At 36.3% G+C, this 25,566-nt stretch overlaps 1 protein-coding gene and 1 pseudogene across 3 annotated transcripts in view; one reads left to right on the plus strand and one right to left on the minus strand.

Moving 5' to 3' along the window:
* RAB3GAP1 (RAB3 GTPase activating protein catalytic subunit 1) overlaps nucleotides 1–25,566 on the plus strand; it is a 117,446-nt gene that overhangs the window by 45,285 nt on the left and 46,595 nt on the right. For all 3 annotated transcript variants that reach the window (XM_027589529.2, XM_027589531.2, XM_027589532.2), the window contains exons 6-9: nucleotides 14,568–14,687; nucleotides 16,128–16,293; nucleotides 20,428–20,527; nucleotides 23,362–23,443. In XM_027589529.2, coding sequence (XP_027445330.1) covers nucleotides 14,568–14,687; nucleotides 16,128–16,293; nucleotides 20,428–20,527; nucleotides 23,362–23,443 — 468 coding nt within the window. The remainder of the gene's footprint in view (nucleotides 1–14,567; nucleotides 14,688–16,127; nucleotides 16,294–20,427; nucleotides 20,528–23,361; nucleotides 23,444–25,566) is intronic.
* LOC113919803 lies at nucleotides 24,297–24,545 on the minus strand (annotated as a pseudogene).

Below are 25,566 nucleotides of genomic sequence, written 5' to 3' on the forward strand. Positions count from 1 at the left end.
GTCAGGTTTTTTTTTTTTAAGATTTTATTTGTTTATTTGAGAGACAGCGAGAGAGAGAGCACAAGCAGGGGGAGCAGCAGAGGGAGAAGCAGGCTCCCTCATGAGCAGGGAACCCAGATACGGGGCTCGATTCCAGGACCCTGGGATCATGACTTGAGCCTAAGGCAGACACTTAACCGACTGAGCCACCCAGGTGCCCCTCCTCTGCGCTATCTTAAGAAGAAGATTATTTGTTTTTTGGATGTTGAGTTTGGTAAGTTCTTTATAGATTTTGGATACCAACCCTTTATCTGATATGTTATTTGCAATTATCTTCTCCCATTCTGAAGGTTGCCTTTTAGTTTTGTTAATTGTTTCCTTAACTGTGCAGAATCTTTCACTTGGTGAAGTCCCTTTTTGCTTTTGTTTCATTTTTGCTTTTGTTTCCCGTCCCTCAGGAATCATAGTTTCCAGATCTCACTTTATTTATATTTACTGTGAAGCTGGGATAATTCTGGACATAGCCTTGTCTGGATACATGCCAGAGACCACCTCCCCTGGGCTGGGTATACCTTATCAGTCTCAGAGTTAAATAATTCACATTATCACTGCTAGGCTAAAATACATGGTATTTGCAGACATAAACAGACTTTTCTTTTACAATTCTTAGTTTCTTGAATCTATCAGAGCATGGCCAATTTGCACACATCTCTGTGAGTCACATTAGCAGGCTTTTAGCAGCTAAAAGGCTTATCCTATAAAATCCCAATCCCCAATTCCTAGCTATTAGGGCCTATAATCCAGAGTTGATAATCCCCTGGGTTTCTTCAGAGTCACCTTGTGTGCTTGCTTTTGCCTTTCAGTTCCCTCTTTGTTTCTCTCACCCTTTTTATCTCCTTTTTTTTCTTTGAAGTTCAGCTATGTATTTTAAAACATTGTCATATTTTATAAAGTGTTTTGGTTTGTTTTGGGGGGGGGGTCTGTGTCATGCCAGTCTGCCACTTTGCTTTCATTTTTTACATTTGGTCTTTCTTAAAGATTAGAAGGCCAGCAATCAAACTTTTGATAATTAACCATATTAAAGGTATATGTGTTTTCTTTTATCCAACAAACATTATTTTTAAACATTTACTGTGTGTGAGATACTGAGATACCAAGGATAAAATTTGATCCCTGGCTCAGTAAACTTTGGGATTAGTAGGGGGCTACATAAGGGAATAGTGGCAGCACTATTGATAAAGGCTCCCACGGAAGACAGCACAGGGCTTGATGCAAACTCACAGGAGGTGTCTCTTTTTAATAGAGATCAAGCCAGGAAATTGTTTTCAAAGGAGGCATTGCCTCACTTCAATCTTGAGAGACAAGTGAGAATAAGCCAGGTGAAGTTAGGTAAAAAGATTAATTCAAGGCAGAACAAGAGCATTAGTAGCGATGTAAATGCTTAACGTTAAGAATTTTAAACATGCAAGTAGTTTGGTAAGCGTGGAGTATAGCAGCAGAGGGTTGAGAATGACAGAAAATGAGAGGGTATCTGTGTATTTTGGGCCTTATGTGAACTGGGCATCTTAAGAAGATTTCATAATGTTCTTTTTTTTTAATAATTTTTTTTAAAGATTTTATTTATTTGACAGAGAGAGAGAGTACAAACAGAAGTGGGAGAGGGAGAGGCAGCCGATGTGGGGCTTGATCCATGACCCTGGGATTATGACCTGAGCTGAAGGCAGACACTTAAATGACTGAGCCACCCAGGTGCTGCCATAAAGTTCTTATACCTGTTTTTTAAAAGAATTTTTAAATTATAATTGTTACAAACTTAAATTTTACATTTTCAAAGTTATAAATTACTTGTCATGCCTCTTAGCACTTGAAGAATAACATACACAAGTGTTCATCTATAAACATTTACTTTTCTAAAAATTAAATACTAAAACAATGACATTGAACATTTGATAACTTATGTAAAATATTCATTTATGCCATACATACACAATTAGCATAGGTTGACCTTTCGGAATGAGATAAAATTAATGTATGATTAACTTATATTTTCGGGGCACCTGGGTGGCTTAGTTGGTTAAGTGGTTGCCTTTGGCTCAGGTCATGATCCCGGGGTCCTGGGATCAAGCCTCCCATTGGGCTTCCCTGCTCAGCGGGGAGTCTGCTCCTCCTTTTCCCTCTGACCCTCCCCCCAACTCGTGCTCTTGATTGCTCTTTCTTTCTCTCTCTCTCAAATGAATAAATAAAAAATCTTTTAAAAAAACAAAACATTTTCAAATCAAACTTTAGGAAATAGAATTTTGGCATTTATGGCAATGTTCAGTTTTGATAGTTCTTTTATTTACATCTATTTTGAAATCTTGTAGTTTCACTTTTTATATTAAGCACCTGCCAGATAAGCTCTAAGCCTGTTTAACTTTTTTAAGGGTATTTTATAAAACTGGTCTTTAAAAGATATGTGGGCAAAAAAAAAAAAATGTAGGCATGATCAGTTTTTATAGTCTAGGCAAGGTAATTGACGTTAACGATGTGATTTGTTGGATACTTCTCTCTACCTCCTCATATACCTATCCTTTATCTTCTAATGGCAGATTCCCAAAACCATAAGTAGAGATTTATTCCCTTGATTGTTACTCCTTATAAAATAAGTAGCCCTGGAAATGATACAGACATTAACCTAGGAGACATTTATGCCCAAATGTAAATTTGTGAGATCTTTACTGAGCAGAGGTTTTATTTTTATTTATTTATTTATTTATTTATTTATTTATTTATTTATTTATTTATTTATGTTATCACTGTACAATACATCATTAGGTTTTCATGTAGTGTTCCATGATTCATTGTTTGCATATAACACCCATTGGTCCCTGCAATATGTGCCCTCCTTAATACCCATCACTGTGCTAACCCGTCCCTCCCCCCACTAAAACCCTCAGTTTGTTTCTTGGAGTCCATAGTCTCTCATGGTTCATCTCTCCCTCCGATTTCCCTCCCTTCATTTTTCCCTCCCTTCTCCTAATGTCCTCCATGCTATTCCTTATGTTCCACAAATGAGTGAAACCATATGGTAATTGACTTTCTCAAGCAGAGGTTTTAATAAGAATGAATGGTAGGCAGGCTAATGAACCTGTCTACAACTTAAACGTGTCCACATCCTAAAACCTGTGAATTTAGGTTACATGGCCAGCAGGGATCAAGGGAGCAGATGGAATTAGGGTTGCTAATTAACTGACTTTAAGATTGGGAGATTTATCCTGGATTATCTGGGTGGGCCTAGTGTAATCACAAGGGTTCTTTTTTTTGTTTGTTTGTTTTAGAGAGAGACTGTGTATGCTGGTTCTTGGGCAGGGGGATAGCGGCAGAGGGAGAGAGAGAGAATCTTAAGCAGGCTCCATGTGGAACCCAACACAGGGCTCTCATGACTCTGAGCTCAAGACCTGAGCCAAAATCAAGAATCTGACTCAAGAGTTGGACGCCCAATTGACTTGAGGCAGCCAGGCGCTCCGTAAGAATTTTTAAAGTGGAGAAAAGGCAGAAGAGAGTCAGTGTCTGAGTGGTGTAATATGAGAACTTGGCCTACTATTGTTGGATTTGAAGAAGGTAGCCAGGAACTAAGGAATGAGGGGAGCCTCTAGAAACTGGGAAAAGGAAGGAATGAATTCCCGCTTGTGTAACTTCCAAAAGGAGCATAACCTTGCTGACAAGTTGATTTTAGCATGGTAAGACTTTTGTTAGACTTCTGACCTATAGCATTGTAAGATAATAAATTTGTTTTAAGCTACCAATTTTGTGGTAATTTGTTACAGCAGCAGTATGAAAACAACACAAAAAATAAGGGCATAAATGCTATATACCTGGGAGGGAGGCTCTACAGAGATTGGAAAAATACACTGAAAGTACAGCTGGATTTAACTCATGATTTTTGTCTCTGTGGTTTTGCCCTTGTTCAGCCTAGTCTCTGGACCTTCAGCTCAACCACACTTTAAGGGAATAGCAGCAACAACATAAAGAAATGGCCCACAATCTTGTAAATTGTGTAGCTGAATAATTATGATGGCTTTTAAAATATATTTTTTTGTGATTTTAGTGCATTTTTTAGATAGTAGAAAGAGATATGTGCAAAAGGACCTGATAGTTTTGATAGAATGGTATTTTAGAATAGCTCTAAGGACTTGTAAGATGTTCTTACTCTTTCAAAAGCAGAAATGTTCAGAAGACTTCTAGTGATGGTGACATAACACAGTTGGCAGTTCCTCCTCTGCAAAAAAAAAAAAAAAGGTATGACACTGGAAAAAATTGCAAAACAACTATGTTAGGGTACTGGAAATTACCAAAAGCAGACAACAAATTAAGAAGCATTTATTTTTTAAAAATTACTGGTGTTTCATTTAAGATAGATGGATTCTCTGGCCCTTTTGCCTGTGACTGTTACTACTGCCCTTCTCCTCCCCAATCTATGTTGGTGAGAACTGTGGCTTTCCAGTCTAAGCTGGTCATGAAAACCACCAGTTCTGTTGGCAGATGAGCAGACTTGATCTGGGTGGAGGGCAAAAACCTGTAGCTCTACCATCTAAGAGTAGTGGACTTGATTGAGAATGGATGAGGAAAAGCTGTATCTGAACTAGGCCAAGATTGTAGTTCTAGGGCGCTTGGGTGGCTCAGTTGGTTAAGCGACTGCCTTCGGCTCAGGTCATGATCCTGGAGTCCCGGGATCAAGTCCCACATTGGGCTCCCTGCTCAGTGGAGAGTCTGCTTCTCCCTCTGACCCTCTTCCCTCTCGTGCTCTCTATCTCTCATTCTCTCTCTCTCAAATAAATAAAATCTTTAAAAAAAAAAAAAGATTGTAGTTCTAGTTCAAGGCAATTGGTGGGTTAGTCAAAAATTTAATAGGGACATACTATATGTATGAGAGCCATAGAAGAATTGTATACACCTTTTACGCATCCCTGTATCATTGGGAAACTACATGTGTGCAGGGAAGATGTAAGAGAGCCCAAACTTCAGAACTGGTTGCAACTTTAAATGCACCTGCACCCCCTCCCAGCAGATCAGTCAGCAGGTCTCATGGGCTCAGGTGTTTGAGCATATTCTTTACCCCAATTACTGGCTTATCACAAAGCTATATTGATAGTGGGTAGCCCCTAGGAAGCAGGCTAAGAAGAATAAAATGGTTGAATAAAGACTTCAATAGTTGAATGTCTTGGGAAAGACACATTGTACAGTTTAAATCTGGACAAGTTACTAAATATAAGCAAAGAACCCTCAGAAAAGTTAAACTTGGTTTTATTATTATCTAAATGTAGTTTTCTTGTTTTTTTATTAACATATAATATTTGTTTCAGGGGTACAGGTCTGTGATTCATCAGTCTTACGCAATTCACAGCACTCACCAGAGTACATACTCTCCCCAATGTCCATAACCTCCCCAATGTCCATCACCCGGCCACCCCATCCCTCCCACCCCCCTCCACTCCAGCAACCCTCATTTTGTTCCCTGAAATTAAGAGTCGCTTGTGGTTTGTCTCCCTCTCTGGTTTTGTCTTGTTTCATTTTTCCGTCCCTTCTCCTATGATCCTCTGTCTTACTTCTCAAATTCCTCATATCAGTGAGATCATATGATACTTGTCTTTCTCTGACTGACTTGTTTCACTTAGCATAATGCCCTCTAGTTCCATCCACCTCATTGCAAATGGTAAGATTTCATTTTTTTGATGGCTGCATAATATTCCTATATATATATATATATATATATATATATATATATATCTCCACATCTTCTTTATCTATTCATCTGTCAATGAACATCTAGGCTTTTTCCATAATTTGGGTGTTGTGGACATTGCTGCTATAAACATTGGGGTGCATGTGCCCCTTTGGATTACTACCTTTGTATCTTTGGGATAATTACCCAGTAGTGCAATTGCTGGGTTGTAGGGTAGCTCTATTTTCAACTTTCTGAGGAACCTCCATACTGTTTTCCAGAGTGGCTGCACCAGCTTGCATTCCCACCAACAGCGTAGGAGGGTTCCCCTTTCTCCACATTCTCGCCAACATCTTTTGTTTCCTGACTTGTTAATTTTAGCCATTCTGACTGGTGTGAGGTGGTGTCTCATTGAGATTTTGATTTGGATTTCCCTGATGCCGAGTGATGTTGAGCACTTTTTCATGTGTCTGTTGGCCATTTGGATGTCTTCTTTGGAGAAATGTCTGTTCATGTCTCCTGCCCATTTCTTGACTGGATTATTTGTTCCTTGGGTGTTGAGTTTAATAAGTTCTTTATAGATTTTGGATACTAGCCCTTTATCTGATAATGTCATTTGCAAATATCTTCTCCATTCTGTTGGTTGTCTTTTGGTTTTGTCGACTGTTTCCTTTGCTGTGCAAAAGGTTTTTATCTTGATGAAGTCCCAGTAGTTCATTTTTGCCCTTGCTTCCCTGGCCTTCGGCATGTTTCTAGGAAAAAGTTGCTGTGGCTGAGGTCAAAGAGGTTGCAGCCTGTGTTCTCCTCAAGGATTTTGTTGGGATTCCTGTCTCACATTTAGGTCTTTCATCCATTTTGAGTCTGGTTTATGTGTGGTGTAAGGAAATGGTCCAGTTTCATTCTTCTGCATGTGGCTGTCCAATTTTCCCAACACCATTTGTTGAAGAGACTCTCTTTTTTTCCATTGGATATTCTTTCCTGCTTTGTCAAAGATTAGTTGGCCATAGAGTTGAGAGTCCATTTCTGAGTTCTCCATTCTGTTCCATTGATCTGTGTGTCTGTTTTTGTGCCAGTGCCATACTGTCTTGATTATAGCTTTGTAATAGAGCTTGAAGTCCGGAATTGTGATGCCACCAGCTTTGCTTTTCTTTTTCAACATTCCTCTGGCTATTTGGGGTCTTTTCTGGTTCCATACAAATTTTAGGATTATTTGTTCCATTTTTGTGAAAAAAGTGGATGGTATTTTGATAGGGATTGCATTGAATGTGTAGATTGCTCTAGATAGCATAGGCATTTTCACAATATTTGTTCTTCCAATCCATGAGCATGGAATGTTTTTCCATTTCTTTGTGTCTTCCTCAATTTGTTTCATTGGTATTCTATAGTTTTCTGAGTACAGATCCTTTGCCTCTTCAGTTTGATTTATTCCTAGGTATCTTACACTTTTTGGTGCAATTGTAAATGGGATTGACTCCTTAATTTCTCTTTCTTCTGTCTTGTTGTTGGTGTATAGAAATGCGTCAGATTTCTGTGCATTGATTTTTGTATCCTGCCACTTTACTGAATCCTGTATGAGTTCTAGCAGTTTTGGGGTGGAGTCTTTTGGGTTTTCCACATAAAGTATCATATCATCTGCGAAGAGTGAGAGTTTGACTTCTTCTTTGCTGATTCGGATGCCTTTTATTTCTTTTTGTTGTCTGATTGCTGAGGCTAGGACTTGTAGTACTAAGTTGAGTAGCAGTGGTGATATTGGACATCCTTGCTGTGTTCCTCATCTTAGGGGAAAAGCTCTCAGTTTTTCCCCATTGAGTATGATATTTGCTGTGGGTTTTTCATAGATGGCTTTTATGATATCGAGGTATGTACCCTCTATCCCTACACTCTGAAGAGTTTTATTCAAGAAAGGATGCTATGCTTTGTCACATGGCTTTTTCTTTATCAATTGAGAGGACCATATGGTTCTTCTCTCTCCTCTTAATGTGTTCTATCACTCTGATTGATTTGTGAATGTTGAACCACTCTTGCATCCTGGGGATAAATCCCACTTGGTCGTGGTGGATGACCCTTTTAATGTGTTGTTGGATCCTGTTAGCTAGGATTTTGTTGGGTGTTTTGGAATCCATATTCTTTAGGGATATCAGTCTGAAATTCTTCTTTTTGATGCGGTCTTTGCCTGCTTTGGGGATTAAGGTAATGCTGGCATCGTAAAATGAGTTTGGAAGTTTTCCTTCCATTTCTATTCTTTGAAACAGCTTCAGAAGAATAGATACTAATTATTCTTTAAATGTTTGATAGAATTCCCCTGGGAAGCCATCTGGCCCTGGACTCTTGTTTATTGGGAGATTTTTGATTACTCTTTCAATTTCCCTGCTGGTATGGGTCTGTTCAGGTTTTCTCTTTTTCCTGGTTCAGTTTTGGTAGTTTATACATCTCTAGGAATGCATCCATTTCTTCCAGATTATGTAATTTGTTGGCATATAGTTGCTCATAATATGTTCTTATAATTTTTTTTATTTCTTCAGTGTTGGTTGTGATCTCTCCTCTTTCATTCATGATTTTATGTATTTGGGTCCTTTCTCTTTTCTTTTTGATAAGTCTGGCCAGGGGTTTATAATCTTACTAATTCTTTCAAAGAACCAGCTCCTAGTTTCTACTGTTCTTTTGGTTTCTATTTCATTGATTTCTGCTCTGATCTTTATTATTTCTGTTCTCCTGTTGGTTTGAGGCTTTATTTGCTATTCTTTCTCCAGCTCCTTAAATGTAGTTTTCAACAATAAATTCCTAGATATACAGGGTCACACTGGAAAGTGTGATCCATATGGAAGTGGAAAAAAAGTTCGTAGAAATTGACTCTTAGTGGGATTGAGCAATAACTTCAAAGCAGTTATAAGTATGTTAAAAAAAACTGAAGTATATTCAGAGAATTAAAAATATGCTACCAATGCATCAAATAGGCAGTCTCAAGAAACAGAAATTATAATGAAGAACCAGATGGAAGCCTTAGAGTTTAAAAGTATAACTGAAATAAACTTTCACCAGATGAGCTCAAAAGCAGATCTGAGATGTCAGAAGAAAGAGTTGGTGGATTTGAAACATTCATAGAAATTATCCAATCCAAAGAACAGAAAGAAAAAAGAACAGAGAAAAATGAACAGCACTTAGGAGATCTGTGGTTCAGTGTCAGGTGTTACAAAGCATACATGTAATAATGGGTGTCCCAGATAAAGAGAAGGAAAGGGCAGGGGGAGGAAATACTCGAAGAAATAATGGCTGAGAACTTCTTAGATTCAATGAAAAAATATTTATGGACCCAGGACTCTCAACCAAATCTAGACACATTATCATCAAGTTGCTGAAACCCAAAGCAAAGAGAATTTTGAAAGCAGCAAGAGAAAAATGATTTGTCATGTACAAAAGAATAATACTATTTGCTGACAAAAACATTGGAGGCCAGAGGGCAGTGCAATGAGATATTGAGTGTTGAAAGGAAAAAAAAAACCTGCCAGCCAAGAGTTCTATATCCAGCACAAGTATCTTTCAAAAAATAAAGATGAAATAACACCATTACATAAACAAAGAGAATTCATTGCCGGGAGACCTACCTTATAGGCAGTGTTAAAAGAAAGAGATGATAATTGGATCCATAGGAGGAATGAAGAGCATTGGAAATACTCTAGTACATACAAAAGGGATATTCTTTTAATTAAAAAAGCCCCTAATATTGCTTAAGCAATAATTATAATGCTGTACTGTTGAGTTTATAACATAGGTAAATGTAGTGTATGTGACAGTATTGTACAGAAGAATAGGGGAGGAAATGGAACTACACTGTGTAAAGTTGCTGGATTTTACCAGAATTAATCCAAATAGATTATAAATTAAAGGTACAGTTTGCAATATCCAAAGATGTCTGGGAGGATGAAATTGAAAAAAGAAATTGCTTATTGAACACTTCCATTTTCTCAGGTATATTGTACATGGTAGGTATAAATATGTCCAAGAAATTTTTTTATTTATCATTACTGTTTTTGGTGCTCCAGTATTTTATGCATATATTCTTTATACTATTCAAGGAGGCTCTGAATATATTCTTTCTTTCTTTTTGGAGGGGGGAGGGGCAGAGGGGGAGAGAGAATCTTAAGCAGGCTCCACACCCAGCGCAGAGCCTCACATGAGTCTCAATCTCACAACCCTGAGATCATGACCTGACCCAAAAGTAAGAGTTGGATGCCAGGCACCCCTGAATATATTTCTAAATTAAGAAAGAAACTCTACATGTACGAGATGTAAAATGGTAGCATTCAAAGTTGGTGTGTGTTTTTATGATTTTTCTATGCAAGATAAAGAACAGGTATAGCACATATTTGTTATTTGTTGTTGCTTTCAGTCTTTATTGGAGCAAGAAAGAAAAATGTATCTTAGAACAAAGTAGACAAAAATGAATGATTGTCCTACCTTTCTCAGTTGGAGAATGTGATGCTAAGGCACATTTGTATTTAAATTTAGTATTTAGCATGTACATAATGTAATCTAACAGATTATCTAACAGAAAAAACAGTTCTATTATTAAAAATTGCCATGGCGGGATTTTTATTTGTGTTGTTATGTTTGAACACCTAATAAATTTAAATTACTAGACTAGATATTGTAGGATACATAAAGATTTATTAATGAAACTTACCGTACCATTATACTCCCCCTTCACTTTTCCTATTCTTTCCTCCCCATCCCTCCCTTTCTACACACATATAAAAAGGGGGTTTAAACATCTCATACTTATTAATTTTGGACAACCAAGCAGGAAATCATAGGAAATATGGGATATGTCCATCTGGATATTTTAAGAGTATGTTAGTTATATGTTTATGTATTTTCGTGCTTTTGACTTGTGACTTTTTTTCATAAATTAGATTTTACTGTGCGTCTTCTGATATACATTTGTCTTAGCATTTCATGATTGCCTTTATGTCAGTAAACCTTTTTTTTAAAACCTTATTTTTTTTTTTAGTGACAAGTATCCTGTAGTATGAGAGGGTTCTGTAATTATTTACCCATTTTTTTTTCCATTGAAGGATATTTAGGTTGTTTTTAGTTTTCACAATGAAACTATTACAATGAACATCATTATGCATAAAGGCATACCTCATTTTTGTGCTTTCCTTTATTGTATTTTGCAGATACTGATCTTTTACAAATTGAAGGTTTGTAGCACCCTATGTTGAGCAAGTCTATCTGCAAGTCGGTTTTTCTAGTAGCATTTATTCACTTCTGGTCTCTGTCATATTTTTATAATTCCTGCAGTATTTCAAACTTTTTCATTATTTTTCTATTTATTGTTGTAATCTGTGATTGCTGACAGAAGATTGTTAGCATTTATTAGTAATAAAGTATTTTTTATTTAAGGTATTTACATTTTTTTTGACAAGATGCTATTGGCACACTTAATAGACTACAGTATAGTATAAAAATAACTTTTATGTGCATTGGGAAACCAAAAAAATCATTTATACGTGCTTGATTTGATATCTGCTTTATTGTGGTGGTCTGGAACTGAACCCACGGTATCTTCAAGATACACATTTGTATGAATGTTTTTGTAAAATAGATAAAAAGAAATATAATTAGTACAAAGTTTGTGAATTTTAAATATTGATATATCCTGCCTTTTTGTTCTCCAAAAATGTTTTAAAAGTTCATACCACCACCTGTGGCATGTCCCAAACTCTTGCCAATACTGGCTCTTACCAATATTTTATATTTTTTGCCAATTTAATTGGTAAATAGTGATTATCTTCTTTTAATTTTATTTTCTTAATCACTAATAAGGTTGAACATCTTTGAATAGAATGCTTAGCTGTTAATATTTCTTATTCTTTAAAATATGTATCCGTTTTGCTCATATATTTGTTTAAATTTTTTTGTTGTGGTAAAACATAACAAAATTTACTATTTTAACCATTTTTTAAGTATACACTGGTGTTGAGTACATTCATATTTTTGTGCAACCATCACCAGAACTTTTCATCATCCCATATTGAAACTCTGTACCCATTAAATGATAGCTCCTCAATCCTTCACCCACCAGGCCCTGTAGCCACCATTCTATATTCTGTCTCTGTAAGTTTGACTACTCTATGTACCTCATATAAATGTAATCATATGGTATTCATCCTTTTGTTACTGGCTTATTTCACTTAGCATTAAGTCTTCAAGGTTCATCTCTGTTGTAGCATGTATCAATTTCTTTTCCTTTTAATGCTGAATAATATTTCACTGTGTACATATATCACATTTGTGTATCCATTCATCTATTGATAGGCATTTGGGTTGTTTCCACCTTTTGGCTGTGTGGATAAGGTGCTGTGAGCACGCATGTTCAAGTATCTCTTTGTGTCCCTGCTTTCAATTTTTCTGGGTATATACCCAGATATGAAACTGCTGGTCATTCTATGTTTCAGTTTTTGATGAATCACTGTACTGTTTTTCCATAGTGGCTGTACTGTTTTAAATCGCACCATTCATGCTCAGTGGTTCTCACTTCCCCATGTCCTTGCCAACATTTGTTATGTATTTTGTTTTGCTTGTTACAATAGCCATCGTAGTGGGTGTGAAGTCATATTTCACTGTGGGTTTGATTTACATTTTCCTAATTAGCGATGTTGACCACATCTTTTCATGTGCTTGTTTTCCTATTGTATATGTTTTTTGGACTAATGTCTATTCAGGTTCTTTGTTCACTTTTTAATCAGGTTGCTTGTTTTTGTTGTTGATTTTTCTCATTTTTTAAGGCCTCCACTTAATGTTTGCTTAGTTGAAGGCATTGTCTCAGGCCTCAAATAGGTCTAATACAGGATGTGCCTGGGTGACTCAGTTGGTTGAACGACTGCCTTCGGCTCAGGTCATTGATCCCTGGGGTCCCGGGATCGAGTCCCGCATCGGGCCACCTGCTCGGCGGGGAGTCTGCTTCTCCCTCTGACCGTCTTCCCTCTTGTGCTCTCTATCTCTCATTCTCTCTCTCTCAAATAAATAAAATCTTTAAAAAAAAGAATGGCATAACCCTGGAGACAGAGTGCTGATCAGTAGGGGATTACCCTTTGAAAAGGAGGTACAGAAAGCATAAATATTATAATCTTATTTGAGGGTACGATGAGTACATGGGTAGATTATTTCTGGAAGAATAACCAAGAACTGTTTTTTTTTAAGATTTTATTTATTTATTTGAGAGAGAGAATAAGATAGAGCATGAGAGGGGGGAGGGTCAGAGGGAGAAGCAGACTCCCTGCTGAGCAGGGAGCCCAATGCGGGACTCGATCCTGGGACTCCAGGATCATGACCTGAGCTGAAGGCAGTCGCTTAACCAACTGAGCCACCCAGGCGCCCCAGAATAACCAAGAACTGTTGACTGTGGTTTCACTCTAGTGTGGGCGATGGCATGAGGAAAAATGTTCACTTGTTTTGTTTTCTTTCTTCCAAGGGCGTTAAAAAAAGAGAAAAGTGTTTTTAAAACCTTTAGAGCTTAAAATTCATAGCTCTGGATTCTTTCCAGTATTTAATGCCATTTCTGTATAACTAATTTTTGATTTCAGGGGTAGGAGGATAGAGGCAAGGTGAGAAGATGAACTAAATTTTTGTCATCTAAACAATAAACAGATTATGGGTTGGACTGTTTTTATTTTTTGATCTTTATCACTGTGGGATTTCTTGAGAATGTTCATAAATATAAGCCTTCACAACTCTACATATCCAGCGTTAAAATAAATTAGGCAAATGGGTAATGCCTTTCATAATTAATTTTAAAAATATTAAATAAAAATACATTTAGGAGTGACTAGAGCAGGAATTTTCAATAGGCAAAATCACTAACTTGATCTTATATATATGTATATATATATTTTTAAAGATTTTATTTATTTGACAGAGATAGAGCGAGAGAGGGAACACAATCAGAGGGAGTGGGAGAGGGAGAAACAGGCTCCTGGCTAAGCAGGGAGCCTGATGTGGGGTTTGATTCCAGGACCCTGGGACCATGACCTGAGCCGAAGGCAGATGCTTAATGACTGAGCCACCCAGGTGCCCTTGATCTTATATTTTTGTAAAGTTTGGCCACAAATTTGTGTTATTTAAAGGACTTGACAACTAAATGAGAAGTTTTCATTTTTGTAAGATATCGTAGCAAGAGTAAGCCATTCTCTGATAATTTTGTGACTCCTATCTGATGTGTTATTGAGTAAAAGAATATAAGAATTCGTTGGAGCACCAGCGTGGCTCAGTCAGTTAAGCATCTGACCCTTGATTTGGGCTCAGGTCATGATCTCGAGGTTGTGAGTGAGCCCTGCTTCAGGCTTTGTGCTGGGGGTGCAGCCTGCTTAAGATTCTCTTCTCTCCCACTCTCTCTGCTGGCCCCCCACCCTCTCTCTCTCTTAAAACAACAACAACAACAATAGAATAATTCCTTAGTTGAGTAAACCACGTTTTCACATTTAGACAGCACAAATACATGATGGATGATAATTATTTTCCTCCCATTTAGGGAATCTATCAAACTATCTTTCCACATCATTGGACTTAATGTTATCAGTTAATTAAAAGCAAGATTTCAGTCTTGGAAACTTAATTTTTAAGACAAAACTGTTAAACATGCCTTTCTTTTGTGATTTCAGCAAATTGCTTTTAATTTGTTAAGAATTGAGAGGAATTAGGTGAATAATGGAAGTGTTTTACTAAATGAAGGAAATTCATGTTATTGTCAGTTCAGTTCCCACTGAAAAAAAAGAGAAACACCTGTATCTCCGACATGACTTGCTAAAATGCAGGGAGATTTTTTTCAAATAATGGTTTTGTATTCTGAAGTTTTCCCTGTTTAATGGCAGTGGTTCTTTTTTTAAAGGTATGGACTGCGGGAGTTTGTGGTGATTGCCCCTGCTGCAAACCATGATGCAGTTCTCAGTGAATCTAAGTGCAATCTTCTTCTAAGTTCTGTGTCTATTGCTTTGGGAAACACTGGCTGGTAGGTGGACATTTTGAAAAAACCTAGACAATGAATTAAAAAATATTTTTAATTATAATTTATGAAGGAAAATGGTTTCTAAGTTAGATTTAAAAAAAATTCTTAGGATTCCTACTTGTACATTTATTGGAATATCATATAGAAGGACAAACTCAAAACCTTTAGTGAGTGCATTTCTAAAGGGAAATTTACTGAAATATTCAATGAATATTTGAAATGAGTAAGTTATACTTTTTGTGTTTTGCTTTCAAATGTTTAGTTTATTTAAATTTTTTTACAAAATCTAATTTTCAAACTTAAAAACAGATCGTTGTATTGTTCAACCTCAACTGAAATTGCCCAAGTCAGATGACTCAAACTTTTTGCTGCTCTATGTATGTCCACAAATGACTGAAAATGCTGAGAGTATTGATTTGGGGGTTACAAATAAATTTTAGGGAGTAGGCTTATTTGCAAACATGCAAATCTGTGAATAATAAGGATTGGCCCTATTTTCAAATGATAAAGTAAAAAATATTTCACCACTAATGTTGTTTTGATTTGTATTGCTTCATACCTGTGAATCAAATTTTATTTTGCCTTTAAAAGGCTGATAGGATACTGATGCCGGCAAGCCTGATCTGGACCCAGAGAGGGTCCCACAGGACCAACCAAAGGGGTCCCTGGATGCATGCAGGATATAGTCAAATGTGAGCCAGCAAGAGATGAAAGCAGTATTTATTAAAGGCATAGAGAGAGTGCAGGTAAAGAATATCTGAGAGACTCAGGAAAGGAAGTCTCATCTTTGCTTTGGGCCTGGAGGTTTTTGTTGAAGATCATGGTCTGGTGTATGTGTCCTCTCAGGCATCCAGGAACTGGTTAGATCAAAGGTGAAGGCCCATGTGTTATTCCTTGGAGCCTGGGTATCTTGACATGGATATGTCTAGTGCTGGTGGTCTGGAATGCACATATGATAGCTTTGTCTGGTTATTCTCACCTGGTCCTTCCTTAAATGTTATCTTTTCTAGAGAAATCATTAACTCCTTGTCTCTTACAAGGAGGACATAAACTACTGAGGGATGTGTAAAGTGGGGGTGTAGGTCCTAGCAAGAGTAGAAGCAGGAAAAGGAGCAAAAAGCAGATTTTTATGGAGTCCTTCAGTCCCTATCTTAATGTGATCATTTTTATTCAAGAAAATTTTCATTGTGCCTTTTTCTTTTTTACTTTCAGCTATTTTAAAACAATTTTCTGAATCTAAAGTTCCACTAGATGATCGTTTCTTCAGCTTATTAGTGTATGGAGAAAAGAAACTAAGAGTGTCTCTTATAAATATAAGTCTGATAAATGATCCTTGCTTAGTGTTTTAAAATATTTGAGATTAAAATAATGGGGAAATTTTTAGATTTAGGAATTAGTGTTTAATGAACTTAAAATCTGTTCCTATTTAATTGTGTCCTACAGCCAGGTGCCACTCTTTGTGCAAATTCATCACAAATGGCGAAGAATGTATGTGGGAGAATGTCAGGGTCATGGTGTCCGAACTGATTTTGAAATGGTTCATCTTCGGAAAGTGCCAAATCAGTACACTCATTTATCAGGTCTGCTGGATATCTTCAAATCAAAGATTGTGAGTTTGTATTGATATTGTCAGTCTTATCTGGGATCTAGATGAAAGTAGCAGTTTGGTAATTTTATTGAGTATGTAGAAACATTTCTCTATAATGATAATGTAATTAGTGGAAGATATAATTGACTATATAAATTACTATGTATGTTCAAAGAAACAGTATCCAGTTAGATTTTTTAGTGTACTAAAGAACAACTAATTAAACTAATTTTGTTCAGTTTGTTAACATTTATTACTGTGTTATCTCTTTCTACTCTTTCTTCTCTAATAGTAAAACAGTTGGCCCTTGAACAATACGGGGATTGGGATCCTGACATTCCACCCCTGTGCATAGTCAAAAAATGCACTTATAACTTTTGACTCCCCCAAAACTTGATTATCATTAGCCTGCTGTTGACTGGAAGCCACACCAGTAACGTAAACACTTGATTAACATATTTTGTGTGTTATATGTACTATATATCATATTCTTACAATAAAGTAAGCTGGAGGAAAGAAGATGTTATTAAAATCATAAGGAAGACAAAACACATTTATAGTACTGTACTGTAAAAAGCTCATCTGTAAGTAGACCTGCATAGTTCAGAGCCATGTTCAGGGGTCAGCTATGGCCAACCTCCCCAGATGAGTGTGCTTCAGGTAGCTGCTTGTTAATTATACTAGTTTTGCAGTCTTTCTGATGGTTGGGAAATCTTAAAAAGGAAAAAATAATGAGGAAAATGCTGAAGTTTCTCTTTTAGTAAGAGAAACATGGTAGCTATTTAGGATTAGAACTAATTTCATAAAAATGTTTTCAATGTTGAGGCCCTACATAGTGTAGTGGTAGGATTATTACCACCCAGATAAATCCATTTGACATTTTTTTAAAAAAGTAATGCATGTCACCATGTTAAGAAATTTAAATAAAGTAAAAGCTTCCTTTCATTTCTCAATCTCGCTCCTCAAAATAACTACTGTTAGCAGTTTCTTGTGTTTATCGCCACCAAAAGATCATAGGAGCATATATTTTAAGAGTTCTGTGTATGTATGTAATTTTTTTTTTCAAAAACTTTGAAAAGCTTTAAGTACTTCTTCATTCTACATGTGGTGTTTTGAGAAATATTTGAAAAAGGTAAGTATGTATATATTTCTGTCCCAATTGTTTCCCTTTGCTCTCTCACCAGAAGTTTTCAATTATGTATTTTTAGATCAGGTTTCTGGTCAGATCAGGTTTCTGGTCAGATGCAAATATTAATACTTTATTCCTTCTTCAAAAACATGAGTGAACATTATTTTCATGGATCTTTTATGTCCCTTAGGTAGCTGAACTTCTCTTTATTGAAACTAGGGACCACCTTGATCTGTGGAGCCTAACTTAGATTATGACAGTTTGCTAGTTGTACTTTTAAAAAAAGTGTTCTTAATCAGTTCATCACATTATCTGGCAGAACTTTCACAAAACTCACTCACCTAGATATCAAACACCTCTCAATATTGATTTTTTTAAAAGTAGGCTCCACGCTCCATCTGGAGCTTGAACTCATGACCCTGAAATCAAGAGTCGTGTTCTCTACCAACTGAGCAAGCCAGGCGCCCCTCAAAATTGATTTGATAAGAGTTGAACTTACAATAATTGAGAGTTGTTTGGGTACTTTAGGGGTTTTACATAGCTAAAACTACCCAGTATGTGACTCTTCTGTAATATCTCTCTAAAGCTATCTTTATTTTACTTTTTTTTAAAAGATTTTATTTATTTATTTATTTGACAGAGAGAGACACAGAGAGGGAACACAAGCAGGAGGAGTGGGAGACGGAGAAGCAGGCTTCCCGCTGAGCAGCCCAATGTCATTCTGTCCTGGCCGTCCTTGCCATCCATCTGTTTTTCTCTCCATTCAGTTTCAAGGAGATGCTTATGTGCTTATTTATTTATTTATTTTAAAGATTTTATTTATCAGAGAGAGAGAGAGAGCATATGAGCAGGAAGAGGGGCAGAGGGAGAAGCAGACACCCTGCTGAGTGGCAAGCCTGACGTGGTGCTTGATCCCAGGACCCTGGAATCATGACCTGAGCTGAAGGCAGACGCTTAACGACTGAGCCACCCAGGCACTGCTAAAGCTATCTTTATAAAAATTACTCTTTAACACCTGCTTGCAATGTTCCAGAGGACTCACCCTTCACTGGAAGTTTATTTCATTTTTGCATAGATCTAATTTGTAGAAAAGGCTTTCCTTCTGGCAGGGCTGGGGGGGTCAGTTTTGCCCTTTGAGGTACATAAAATTTAAATTTAAATTCTGCCATAATCCTCTAAATATATGAAAATTCATACTCTAGTCTTTTTTCATCTAGACATTCTTCCTTCTTTCAGATGCTCTTTATATATCATGGTTTTATATTTTTGAATGTTGATTTGGATATTTATCTCTTTTAGAACTACATTTCTTCATGTTTTGTGGAAATTTTGTTTGCAGGCTCATTTAGAATGAATGTTCTATCTAAAATTTTTACTTTCTCTCCCATCCTCCCCTGTGGCTCTGTAATCTTGTGGTTGCTCCCTACCTGTAGAAAATTTCAGAGTTGACTTTTAAAATGGTGTTTGGAGGCTCTTGCTCTGTGGTGATACTGGGGTATTGATCATTTGGTCTTGGAGTTATTGGATTGCTTGCTTAGATTATGAGAGTGTTTTCTCCCCCTCACTCAGTGACTCTCCCCAGCCCCTAATTTCCAACAATGCTACTGTACCAAGTTGGTGTGCCCTGTCCCAGTGTCTGCCTTAAGCAGAGTATTATAGTGCGCTCACTCTGGGCAGAGTTGAACTTCCAGTTCCATTAGGCTGTCACTGCCTTCTTCCACACCTGGAACTTAGCAGGCATGTGCCTTAAGCCCCACTTAAAACTTTGGATTTTGTGTACCTTTTCTAGGCCCAAAAAGATATATTTATGTCATGTTTGATCCTAGCTATTCCTTTCTGGTTATCTCTTCTATATTTATCTATGTTGCTGTGTAACTGGAGCAGAGGTTATGTGTCAAAGCAACTTTGTTATGGTTTTTAGACTCTTTGTATCTTATGGGTGAACACTCACTTAATATCTGCACTTGACTGAGAAGTCTATTATTCCTAACCAGCCAGAATCTTACCTTGCTTGTTTAGGACACAGCAGCCCAAAACTGAATTATCTTTCTTTTGGGCAACCACCTTGTATTGTGACTTTAGATTGAGTTTGTATTTGGTTAAAGCTACTAGTGACATTTATAGATGCGGCTACTGAGCTAAATGTCTTTTATTACTCCTGGTCAGTATCAGCAACACCTGGTAACTGGTTAGATATGCAGAATACTCTTGAATTTATAGTTTCACATGTTCCATAGGTGAATCCTTTTATATTAAGTCCTACTCCACATTAATGTAGGTTAACCATTATTAAGGCAAGCTGAGATCATAGGATGTTTAGGTGATATTTATTTTCATGATTTTTAATGAATGCAAAGATGAATCTAAATTTTATGTTAACTGATTCATTAGTATATTTTGCATGAGTGACCATTTGTCTTAGTCTAAAATTATGGTTAAATATTCAAGACTGGCTTTAACTTGAGTTTATTTTCATTTGAAAGAAAGAAAAGACATCATCTCCTCAATCCTAGTCTTACACTTTATAATAGTTTCACTTATTTAAAAAATGAATCAGATTTTTTCACATTCATTATGGCTGAACAGAATAGTAAGAAATTATATTTGTATAATTAAAATTGTTAAAACTATTTTGAAGGAGCATTTAGTTTGTTTCCAGGTAGCAGTTTATTTGTTTATTTTTAAAAGATTTATTTATTTTAGAGAGAGTGAGAGTGCGAGTGAGCACGAGCTGGGGGAGGGGCAGTAGGAGAGGGAGAGGGACAGGCAGTCTCCATGTCAAGCGGCGAGCCCAGGGATCTGACATGGGCCAAATGTGGGGCCCAGCACAAGGGGTTCAATCTCAGGATCCTGAGATCATGACCTGAGCTGAAATCAAGAGTTGGAGGCTTAACCATTCACCCACCTAGGTGCCCCTCCAGTTAGTAGTTTAAACAGCTTCATGTTCATGTAATTTGCTCTCTGGCATTGTTTTTAAAACACTTTTTTTAAAGCTATACGATATTGTCTTTGCATTTATTTCCTAGGGATGTCCTTTAACTCCTTTGCCTCCAGTTAGTATTGCTATTCGCTTTACGTATGTACTTCAGGATTGGCAGCAGTATTTTTGGCCTCAGCAACCTCCAGGTGAGATAATTTAGAGTATACTTAACTTACTGAATATAAATGGAAAAGAAAATATATTCAGAAATTAAACTCATTTAACAGTGTGTTTCAAATGTTTTAAATTTGAAATGTTTGTAATTCATTCTAAATGCAGTATTGCTGATTTCATTGCCTTTATCATTTTTTTTCCTCTTGAAAAAAGCTCTGAAGTTTGTTCTAGAGACAGCATTACTCTGTATGTGACAATCTGTCTTTGAAAGCTGACATTATTTATAAAGCATCCCCCTGCTGTGGATCCTGTGCTGCAAATTAGTATGTAGTGAATGGTTAAAATGTCTGTTTTTAGAATGTAATAACGGAAGCCACCCTCATAAGCTGAGAACCTTATGGAAAGTAGAGATTGAAGAAGAGTGCTAAATAAGGAAAGCAGAAAAGAAAAAAAATGTGTATATACACATATACTTACAATAGGTAGAGCTCTAGAATATTTTACTTTAACTTGCTTTTGATGTAATTAAAACCAATTTACCCACTTAGCCATAAAGCAGTATATACTGATAAACTGATTCATTTAGTAATCATTAATTGTTAACCTATAATGGGCCAGCTTAGGATGTTTGGGCTGCAGGTGTGAACAAGATATTAACCTAAGTTCTAGAAAAGTTCACCCTACTGGACATATAGCCTAATTAAGTGAGGGTTTGGTTCCTGGGTGTTTCTCACATAGAAGTGTAATTATATTCAAGTATATCTATAAGAAATGTAATACAAATTTATAAACAATTACAAGGATTTTACTAGCCTGAAACATTTCTCACTCTGCCCCACTCAGAGAAAAATAAATTAGAATAAAACAACATTCTTTACTGTTTATTTTTATTTCAAGTAGTTGGTTATTTATAGGATGGAAAATAGGTAGTTTTGGAATGATATTACAATAATGTAGTACATCCTTAGCCTTTGGTAGTTATATATGCTATCAGTATTTTATTTATGTACCACAGAATGATTTGAAATTCTAGTGTACAATAAAAGAATTGCAACTAAACTATAGCAAAGGGAAATAAAAGCTAAGCTGTGAATTAAATTAGAAGAAAGACTCAAATGTTCATTTTGGTAATTTTAGTTTCCAGACAATACCCTCTAGACAATTTGTAGCCATCTTCTCTGTGAAAGTTTCAATTCCTGCCCTCCTTTTCCTTTTTTTCAAAGGCTGCTCTATTATTAGTCAATTTTAAATATTCCCAAGATGATACAGTCTGTGGTGATCTAAGAGGAAGCCCAAGAGGCAGAATGTTAGCATTATAATTTTGATTGCCAGTAAAGCCTTTATTGATGTTCTCTTGCCAATTCTTTTTTAACGATGACCAAAATATTAACCATTTGCAGTGAATTGAAGGCCATATAAATTTTTAATATTTTCTCCTATAAAGGGAAGGAAGGGATTTGAACATGTAATATGGGCCACACATTGTGCTTGGCATTTTATATACTATTTCATGTAATTATCATTTATCTGTGGCGTTTCTTAAAGAATATATGTGTCTTTGAGAACATAGGTAACTGGCTCAGGGTCACATGGTCATCAAATGATAAAGTTTGCTTTCAAACACTGGTCAAACTCCAAATCCCAGGATACTTTCATTCCACAGTGTTGCTTCTGAACTTTGTGTGTGTGTGTGTGTGTGTGTGTGTGTGTGTGTGTGTGTTTGCTTTTTTTTTTAAAGAGAGGGAGAAGAGAGAGAATCTTAAGCAGGCTCCACTCGCAGTGTGGAGCTCGCCATGGGGCTCAGTCTCACAACCCTGAGATCATGACCTGAGCTGAAATCAAGAGTTGGATGCCTGACTGAGCCACCCCTGTGCCCCACTTCGGAACTTTTAATTGAATTAAAACTTTTGCACTGTTTAGTAATAATTTTTAGCTTATTAATTTATAAAATATGCTTACTACACATTGTGAAGCTCTTAAAAATTCACATCTTGTAATAAACCTAGTCATTGTAATCTTTATTATTATAAGCATTCTTTAGTTGGAAAAATGGAATGAAATTGACTTGAGAAAGTTTACTGAATCAAGTAATTGAGCCCTATTTAATGACTAATTTTAATTTAGTTAGGTTGTAGGTAATTGTCAAACATGATTTTAGCAAATCTGGGGAATATTCATAACTCAACAATGGACTTTTAATTTGTGGAATTCCCAGTATAGTGCAAGTAATGAAAATAACCATTTGAATTATTTCAAAGAGAAATAAATCTTTTTGATGTCTTTTAAAAGTGTTTATTAGTTCTTTAAGAGGGGTGGAGCTAAGGAGAGTGATTTACCAGCTACATTCGCCTCTAATCTCAGATACTATTCATAACAGGAAATTCTTTGTTGAACTTAAAATATTTCTGTGTACTGCCAACTGAAATAAAAATTTATTAATGATAACTGATTTGCTATTCAGAAATTATTGACAGAAGAACTGTAGGTTGGTGATTACATTTTTAAATACTTGGATAATCTTTATTTTAGATGATATTAATCACATTCTTAGAAAATGCAAAAAAATTTACAGGATTAATGTTCTCTCAAGCATTGTTTAAGGAATATTTCAAAAGGGTAAAATGTAGAATGCATGGCTTGAATGAAACACTGTACAGATAGGAATTGTTCTTTTATTATAACATTCTATTTATTATAACTGCTTTTATTACAAGCAGTCCAGTTAAAGACTGTTTGCTTTCTAACTTTCTGTGTGTGCTCTTGATATAGGCACATTTAAATCTGTGATTGCCCAAAGAGCTAACCTAATTAAATTCTTATTTCTTCATTTTTTGCTGAATAATGGAAAAACATTCCTTTTGTTTAGATATAGATGCCCTTGTAGGAGGAGAAGTTGGGGGCCTGGAGTTTGGCAAATTACCATTTGGTGCCTGTGAAGATCCTATAAGGTGGGATATCATTTGAATTATGGGATTACTTTTTTTTTTTTTTTAGATTTTATTTATTTGAGAGAGAGAGAGCACATGTGCAGGAGCGCAGGGGGGAGGGACAGAGGGAGAAGCAGACTCCCTGCTGAGCAGAGAGCCTGGCATGGGGCTCCATTCCAGAACTCTGAAATCATGACCTGAGCTAAAGGCAGATGCTTAACTGACTGAGCCACTCAGGTGCCCTGGGACTTTACTTTTTAAATTCTATTAATACTAATTACTGTGTTTTGTAGCCTTCTGGAATGAGTATAGTACCAGAAGCAGACCTATACCTAACAGTCTGTCCGTTTGTTTTGTTTTTCCTCTGTAATTTAGAAGTAAAAGAAGCTTTCAAATAATACATAAAATGTGTATAATGCCACTTACTATTCTTTATAGAAGTGATTCATGGCCTACTTTTTGGGAAACATTTTATATATTGAAAAGCACAGAGAATGTCATATAACAAACTTTCATGTAGTCATCACCGAGAATTAACAAATGTTTTTACATTTTTCCTGACCACTTTTTCCAAATGTACAAATTAAGGCTTAAGTCAGACCTCTTAGATTACCCAGCTGCTTTTCTAGAAGAGCTACTGAACTTTAAGAAAATTTTGCTTTATAAAAAAATGTAAGGCTTGGAAAATTTAATCACTGAGAGCAAAATATTTGGAAAAAATAAATAATGCTGATTTAGAAATTGTCTTATTTGTTTAGTTAAACTATTTGGCTAATTAAAAAATATGCACAAACATCCATACCTTCTCTTTTTTTTTTGTATCCAAAATGTGTTTATTGGGTTGGTTTCCCACTCATTTTGATTCAGTGTGCTTTTAGTGCTGTTTCTGTCTGAAGGAGCATCCTTCTATAAGCCTTGCTTTTCCTCCTATAGGCTGGCAAAGGATAGTGGAGCAGCCAACTCACAAAACTGTGCATGGCTAAAGATGGTGGTGATTTTTGTAGCCTCGTGGGCACTTCATGTTCATGAAGTAGGATTTGGAGCTCTGCACCAGGCACTTCTTCTTGTGCTTCCCAATCTTCTCTTTCAGGGAGGGATGAAGGAGGTTCTTTGCGAGTGGCATATTGTCGTGGGGAGATTATCACGCATACATACATTCTTAATACTCTTACATAGAGGTAGAAATAATAGTAGTTTTAACTTAAAATCACTCAAGGGAAAGATAAAGTAAGTATCTTTTGTAATTGATACTTATTTATTATATGTGCCAGGCAGTATGCTGAATTAGGAAGCTATAGAAGTAAATAAAACACTTTCTGGCTTCTTGGCATTTACAATCTGATTGAAGGAAATGGACAAAATTATCACCTAAATAAGTGAACAGTTTTATAAGCTGTGGGGTAATTTGAAGGAAATGTACAGGTTATAATAACAGTAAAATGAGAGACTAGTTTGGATTGGGATGCCATCAGGAAAGTGTTCTGACAGGAAGTGTCTCAGTTAGGGAGGATTTAGCCAGGCAGAGAGAGAGAGAGAGAATGACCAGTGCAGGTGGAATGAAGAGCCTGTGTAAAGGCCTTGATGCAGGGAAGAGTTTGGTGAAATTTACCAGAGGATAAAGAAGGTTGCCATCAAGGCATAATAAATAAGGGAGAAATGGTATATTTGTGGCTCTCCAGCTGGTTCATTCATTAGATTTTGCTTAGAGGAAATTTTAGGGAGATAGAATAAAATTGACCTAGTAATAGAAATGTGAAGGAATTAGTTATTAAATATTTCTTAATTTTAAGTCATGATGAGGAATCAGCAGCGAAATAGATGATCAAAGAAGAGTACAGAAATAATTTGGGGATGAGATGGTGTGTATGGTAAACCATTTAAATTGCATGGTGATTAGCAAATGCTATGGGCATGCACAGTGCTTTTGAAAAGGAATCTTTGGTGGTGGAAGAAGGAATGAGGCATTTTTCAGTGTCCTCTCCTTGTCAGAGGACACTGAAACTCCTGTCTGTAGTTAGAGGGTGAGGAGAGAACATAGTCATAAAAGCTTAGGAAATGAATCTGAGGTTAATACCTAAAATTATTTCAGAGCTTAGATTTTTAAACTTGTAATCATTTATGTCCCTTAATATCACATACTGTCT

Source organism: Zalophus californianus, chromosome 3 (genome assembly GCF_009762305.2).
Source record: "Zalophus californianus isolate mZalCal1 chromosome 3, mZalCal1.pri.v2, whole genome shotgun sequence".
Classification (NCBI taxonomy): domain Eukaryota; kingdom Metazoa; phylum Chordata; class Mammalia; order Carnivora; family Otariidae; genus Zalophus; species Zalophus californianus.